The sequence below is a fragment of the Nicotiana tabacum genome, chromosome 19 (genome assembly GCF_000715075.1).
Source record: "Nicotiana tabacum cultivar K326 chromosome 19, ASM71507v2, whole genome shotgun sequence".
Lineage (NCBI taxonomy): Eukaryota > Viridiplantae > Streptophyta > Magnoliopsida > Solanales > Solanaceae > Nicotiana > Nicotiana tabacum.
The window spans coordinates 17,766,067-17,772,859 of NC_134098.1; the positions used below are offsets into that span (position 1 = coordinate 17,766,067).

At 37.3% G+C, this 6,793-nt stretch overlaps 1 protein-coding gene across 1 annotated transcript; it reads left to right on the top strand.

Annotated features, from left to right (window-relative positions):
• The first annotated feature begins 443 nt into the window (after window positions 1-443).
• Window positions 444-2,398, top strand: LOC107788097 (uncharacterized). The gene is made up of 3 exons (XM_075238983.1): window positions 444-868; window positions 1,055-1,868; window positions 1,964-2,398. The coding sequence occupies exons 1-3, from the start codon at window positions 444-446 to the stop codon at window positions 2,396-2,398; spliced, it is 1,674 nt and encodes a 557-aa protein (XP_075095084.1).
• The last annotated feature ends 4,395 nt before the right edge of the window (window positions 2,399-6,793 follow it).

Genomic DNA, 6,793 nt, shown 5'->3' on the forward strand with positions numbered 1-6,793 from the left:
TCCTTTATGACTCTACTGGATTTTTCCGACCCTATTTACATGTGAGCTGGTTGTTTGAAACAAGACTCCATGACCGAGAAAGTTGGAGATGAAGAAGAAGAGACAAGGAAAGAGAAATTGGAGCACTTGGTCACATTGACCAAAACTCTTTATCTCCTTTTGATACAAAGCAGCTGTCCATTTTGTCCACATTGTCCACTTTTCACTTTAGTGCATGTGAGCACGTGACCCACAAATAAGGATAGTATATTTATTGAATAGAGTAGTTATTTTTATATACTTTTATATACTATGTAAATAAGAATGTAAAAGCACGGGGTAAAAAAAAAACAGAAACATTTTTTCATCACTATCTTTTCTTTTTCAATATTCTTACATGGTATCAGAGCAGTGAAAGCTCGATCCATCAGTCGTCTTCCTCATCTTCATATCAATTGTAAACAATGTTGGATAACACTGCAAACACAGTGGCTCTGAACACCACTGGAGGAATCCCTACCATCGACTCAAACCATGCATATTTTCTTCATTCTGCTGATGCACCGGGAATGTCTCTTGTCAACACAGCTTTTGATGGAAAAGGATTCCAAGGATGGAGAAGGTCTGTGCTTATAGCACTATCTGCTAAAAACAAAATAGGATTCATCAATGGTGCTTGCCCTGCTCCAGCTCTCACTTCCAGAGACTATCAGCCTTGGAGCAGGTGTAATGACATGGTAACATCCTGGTTGCTCAACTCATTGCCCAAAGACATAGGAGACAGTGTCATTTACTCTAAATCTGCTAAAGATCTCTGGACCAGCCTTGAACATAGGTTTGGTCAGTCAAATGGAGCTAAGCTCTATCACATGAGGAAGGAATTATCAAGGTTAGTATAGGGAACTAGTGACATAGCAAGCTACTTTACAAAACTCAAACATTTATGGGATGAATTGGATTCACTTAATTGTGATGTGAAGTGCAGTTGTTTGTGTGTCTGTGAAGGGAAGTAAAAATTGGAAAAGTCACTAGATGATGAAAGGCTTATTCAGTTTCTTATGGGTTTAAATGATAGTTATGGCCAAGCAAGGGGAACCATCCTAATGATGAACCCCCTACCAAGCATAAACCATGCATATTCCCTAGTATTGCAAGATGAAAGCCAGAAAGAAGTTTTTTCTAACCTACTCATTTCCCCAGATTCTTCATCTTTCATGGCAACAAATCAAAACGACTTTGCACAAAGGAGTGCAAGGCATATGCAAAGGAACCAAATGCAACATCAAAAGTTTGGGAACAACATCCAAAAAGTGACTAACTCTACTCAAAGAAACATAACTTTCAAGGGAAAGAAAACTAAGTTTAACCCTAATGTAACATGCAGTCATTGCAAGAAAGTAGGTCATACTGTCAGTGATTGCTACAGAGTTATAGGTTTCCCAGAAGACTTTGAATTCACAAAGGGAAATCAAGTTCACGCCAGAAGCAATGGAGCATTTCAAATTGAGGAATCAGATCAGAACAGCAGCAATCAAAATGAAGTACTCAATCAACACCTCTCACATGATCAATTTTCACAACTGGTACAACTAATCAAGCAGGTTAAAGGTGCAGATTCAGGAAATTCTGAAACAAATATCAATGCAAATGCTGTGGCTGGTACTATTGCTAGATATTCTGGAACTTGTCTTTCAGTTTTTAATTCTAGTTCATGGATTATTGATTCTGGAGCATTTGAACATATGTGTTTTGACTCAAATGCCATTATTTCCTTGGCACCTCTCCCAGTTCCATTAAACATAAATCTGCCTAATTCTTTCAAAGTCATTGTCACTCACATAGAAAGAATATCTATTCTTCCTCATTTCATTTTAGAAAATGTATTACATGTACTTAGTTTCAGATACAATCTATTATCTGTTAACAAGTTTTGTTTACAATTTCATTCTATCCTCTTTTTACCTCTAGTAACTGTATGTTGCAGGGGCTTTTAGTGAAGAGGGCACAAGTTTTTGGTAAGGCAAGGGATGGGCTCTACCTTTTAGAACCAAGTGGAGTTAGAAATAGCACAAGTTTGGTACCACTTTCAGTTTTAAATCAAAATGTCTTTAGTCAATTGTCAATCTTATCTGCAAGCTCAGTTTCAGATGTAAGCCTTTGGCACATTAGGTTAGGGCATTTGCCCTTTTCAGCAATGAAACATCATAGTTTTATTTCTTTACCTTCTAACTCTGATTGTTTCTGTAAAATTTATCCTAAAGCTAGGCAAACCAGAATTCCTTTTCCATTAAGTCAAATTAAATCAACAAGGGCGTTTGAGTTAATCTATGTAGATGTTTGGGGGCCTTACAAGGAATCAACTTACAATGGTTTTAAGTATTTCTTGACAGTTGTAGATGATTATAGTAGGGCAGTTTAGACTTTCCTTATGAGCACCAAAAGCAATGCTTTTGGACTCCTTAAAAATTTTCTCACAATGGTGGAAAGACAGTTTGGTGTAAAGGTACAAAAAATAAGAACAGATAATGCTTTTGAACTTAGGAAAGGTTCTCAGGAGGCAGCATTTTTAGCCTCTCAAGGAGTGCTACATCAAACATCGTGTTTAGCAACCCCTCAACAAAATGGAGTCGTTGAGAGGAAGCACAGACATCTTCTGGAAATTGCAAGGGATTTGTTGTTTCAATCTAAGCTTCATCTTTCTTATTAGGGAGAATGTGTACTAACTGCAACATATTTGATCAATAGGTTACCTTCTAGAGTTCTTAAAGGAGGGACACCTTATTTTGTTCTATTCAAACAAAAACCCTCTTCTGAACTATTGAAGTGTTTTGGTTGTCTTTGCTTTGTATCTACTTTGACTAGCGGAAGAGGTAAGTTTGACCCAAGGGCAAAGCCCTGTGTGTTCTTAGGTTATCCCTTGGAGAAGAAAGGTTATAAAGTTCTAGAGTTGGATACAAGAAGAGTAAGTGTATTTAGAGATGTATACTTCTATGAAAATCAGTACACTTTTGCCTCTACTACTATACCTACAGATTCTTTTTTTCCTGTTACATAATCCCTAGAACATAATGTAGACTCATCATCAGAACACATAAAGGATTAGCCCGTTATTCCTAGCTCACCCTTACCTTCACTGCCTACCTTTTCAAACACAAGCAACTCTAGCACTCTTCCTTTAACCTCAGGTACAAGTTCTATTTCCCAACCTAGATCATTTCCTTATTCACCCTTACCTATATCCCTTCCCGAAGTCAAGAAATCCACTAGAACATATAATCCACCCTCATATCTCTAGGAATATGTGTGCAACTCAGTCTTTCTCACATACCTCACAAACTCTTGCTTCACTGCACCAATCCAGCCCATGGTTCTACCCTTCACAACTCTTTCTCCTATCAATCAGTCTATACTTAATTCCACTTCCTACCTTGTTGAACCTACTTCTTACTCACAGGTATCTTTACACCCAGGGTGGCAGGAAGCAATGAAAAAAGAATTAGAAGCTCCAGAACTTAACAAAACCTGAGAGGTTGTGCTTTTACCTAGTGGAAAGAAAGCTCTTCCTTGCAAATGGGTCTACAAAGTGAAATACAAGTCTGATGGATATTTGGAAAGATTCAAAGCTCATTTGTTTATTAGGTGAGATATTCAAAGAGAATGGACAGCTTTACTGAGACTTTTTCCCCAGTTGTAAAAATGACAACAATTAGGTGCTTACTTGTTATTGCAGTGAAAAAGGGATGGAAGGTGTCACAACTAGATGTGAATAATGCCTTCTTGCATGGGGATTTGCAAGAAGAAGTGTTTATGAAATTTCCAGCAGGGACAACACCACCTTCACCCAATCATGTCTATCTTTTGAAAAAATCACTATATGGACTGTGGCAAGCCTCAAGGCAGTGGTATGCAAGGCTCACTGCAGCCCTAAATTTTAAAGGATATTCACATTCTTTAAATGATTATTCCTTATTTTTTAAACAATCAGCAAGAAGGATTACCATAGTTGCAGTTTACGTTGATGATATTCTAATCACAAGGGATGACTCTACTGAGCAGGCAAACCTCAAATCTTTCCTTCACTCTGAATTTAAAATAAAGGACCTAGGGGATGCACATTATTTTTTGGGATTTGAGATTATAAGGGAAGCACTTGGAATAATTTTGACTCAAAGGAGTTTTACCTTAGATCTCTTGTCTGAATTTGATTGCATGAGCATCCGCCCAGTTTCTTCTCCCTTGAATCCTACTCAGAAATTGCGAGCAGATGCAGGGACTTTGCTCCAAGATCCCACTTATTATCGTCGGTTGTTAGGAAAGTTGAATTTCCTAACACACACCAGGCCGGGCTTATCTTTTGCGGTGCAACATCTTAGCCAATTCATGCAAACACCCCGTCAACCCCATTTAGATGTTGCATTTCATTGCCTCAGGTATCTCCTCAAGGACCCAGGATTAAGGCTTTTTTCTGAATTCAAAGCCTAATTATCAGCTCCTTGCTTTCTGTGATTCTGATTGGGGATCTTGTCCTAAATCTCGCAAGTCCATTAGCGGGTTCTTCATCAGCTTTGGGGGTTCTCCCGTCTCCTGAAAATCAAAGAAACAAACCTTAGTGTCATTATCCTCTGCTGAAGCAGAGTATAGATCTATGCGGAGAGTCACAACAGAGGTTACCTGGTTAATTCGTCTATTGACTGATCTTTCGATTTCCCCTCCATTGCCAATAGATCTCTTCTCCGACAGTCAGGCCGCCATTCAAATCGCGAAAAACCCAGTTTTTCACGAGCGTACCAAGCATGTAGAGTTAGATTGTCACTTTGTCCGACAACAATTTATGGCCGGAATCATCTCTCTTTCTTACATTCCTTCACGTTCTCAGGTGGCTGACATTTTTACTAAACCCTTAGCAGGACCGACACACAACTCCATTATTGGCAAGTTGGGTGTGGTTACACACCCCTCCAACTTGAGGGGGGGTGTTGGAGCTGGTTGTTTGAAACAAGACTCCATGACCGAGAAAGTTGGAGATGAAGAAGAAGAGACAAGGAAAGAGAAATTGGAGCTTTGGTCTGCACGAAGTAAAGCTTGGTCACATTGACCAAAACTCTTTATCTCCTTTTGATACAAAACAGCTGTCCATTTTGTCCACATTGTCCACTTTTCACTTTAGTGCATGTGAGCACGTGACCCACAAATAAGGATAGTACATTTATTGAATAGAGTAGCTGTTTTTATATTCTTTTATATACTATGTAAATAAGAATGTAAAGGCACGGGGTGAAAAAAAAGCAGAAACTTTTTTTCATCACTATCTTTTCCTTTTCAATATTCTAACATTACATGACAATTTTAGTGATGGTTTACTTGGGGGTTCATATACTTTCGTGGTACTCTGTATGTTACTAGCATCGCGAGATGTCACCTTGCCGGTTAATTGGTGCGAAGGCGAAATTTATGGCCGAGTCCATCCCTATGGTAGTTGCAGCAGCCTTGCGTCACCTTTTGGAGTTCAATTATTGTCATTTTGGTCTACTGCTAGGCTGCACCACATATTTCTATATATTTGTCCACTTCTTGCACGCAGCGTATGATATAACAGGGAAAGATGCATTGGGTGCAATAGCAATGTTGGTTCTTGTTCACGAGCTGAACAAAGAACTATTAGTTGGTGCTTTAGCTTTGAGCTTCTGCCTTGGTTTAAGTTTCTATAGATACATGACGTATTCTGCTCCTGAATTACCTAATCATCCTAAAAAGGAGTTGGAGAAGCTGCCTTGTTGATCTGAAGGTGCTCGTTGAGGACCTTTGTAGTATCTGATAAGTTATGAATTATTCTCTCTTGCTTTTGGTGTGATGAGTCTTTGATTTACATTTATTTGTTCTAGCTTTATGCTGTCCCGTTGCAGCTGTACATCAACGGAGAAAAGGAAAACATTTAGAAATAACTTCAACTGATCAATGGCCAACTATTTTATTCATAGGAGATTGAAAGTAAGCTTTGGGTGCCTTAATCTAGGGCAAACTTGGCCTAATAGATTCCCTAATAGACCGCAGTGTATGGACAAGGTGTACCTTACAAACGTGTGCCTTTTTGCAGGTTTTATGTATGATATTTGACTCAAATTATAATGATAACATGATCAAATAGTATAACAGATGGTATTTTTAAATCTTTTTCGATAGTAAAGAGATATATTTAGCCATGTTTCCTTTTTTTGCCATGTTCCGTTTATTAATCGTCTTCTTTAACATCCTCAATAAGTAATGTCATTCCTGCACCTTACTTTATTTAAAGGTCAGTGTGCACAAAACATAAAAAATCAGGCGACTTTCTACGACGAAATGGACGACTGCTAATTGATATTTAATTATTATTTTAATATTATATAATGTTTAGTCGTATCTTAATGCAAAAATAAAATTTAAACAAAACTGCTTCTTGTTAAGACATTATAGAACTTCGACTTACAAGTTACAATTCGAACTTCACGAGTTTTTTCTGAATTTTTAAAAGAGCAAATAAAAGAAAATAAAGAAACGGCCATGTGACTATTATCTTTGGCTAAATTTTGCTCTCACATGCTATAAAGTATTACTTTAGTCCAAAATTATTTGATAAACAATTCAGATTTATAAAAATAGACGATCTTTTTTAGTCATAAAAGTTATATATATATATATATATATATATATATATATATATATATATATATATATATACTATATTAAAAGCACGAAGACCCTTAGCGAAATATCGTTCACCTTTTTTACCTTTTAAAAATAGAGTTCATACTGGATAAAATACTAATTTGATTAT

What these genes read in the sequence shown, in the direction of transcription:
- LOC107788097 (XM_075238983.1), top strand. Translation starts at nt 444, where the DNA reads ATGTTGGATAACACTGCAAACACAGTGGCTCTGAACACCACTGGAGGA. An exon ending in ATGAGGAAGGAATTATCAAG is followed by an intron (nt 869 to 1,054) that starts GTTAGTATAGGG and finishes TTTAAATGATAG; the next exon opens with TTATGGCCAAGCAAGGGGAA. An exon ending in TTTTAGAAAATGTATTACAT is followed by an intron (nt 1,869 to 1,963) that starts GTACTTAGTTTC and finishes TGTATGTTGCAG; the next exon opens with GGGCTTTTAGTGAAGAGGGC.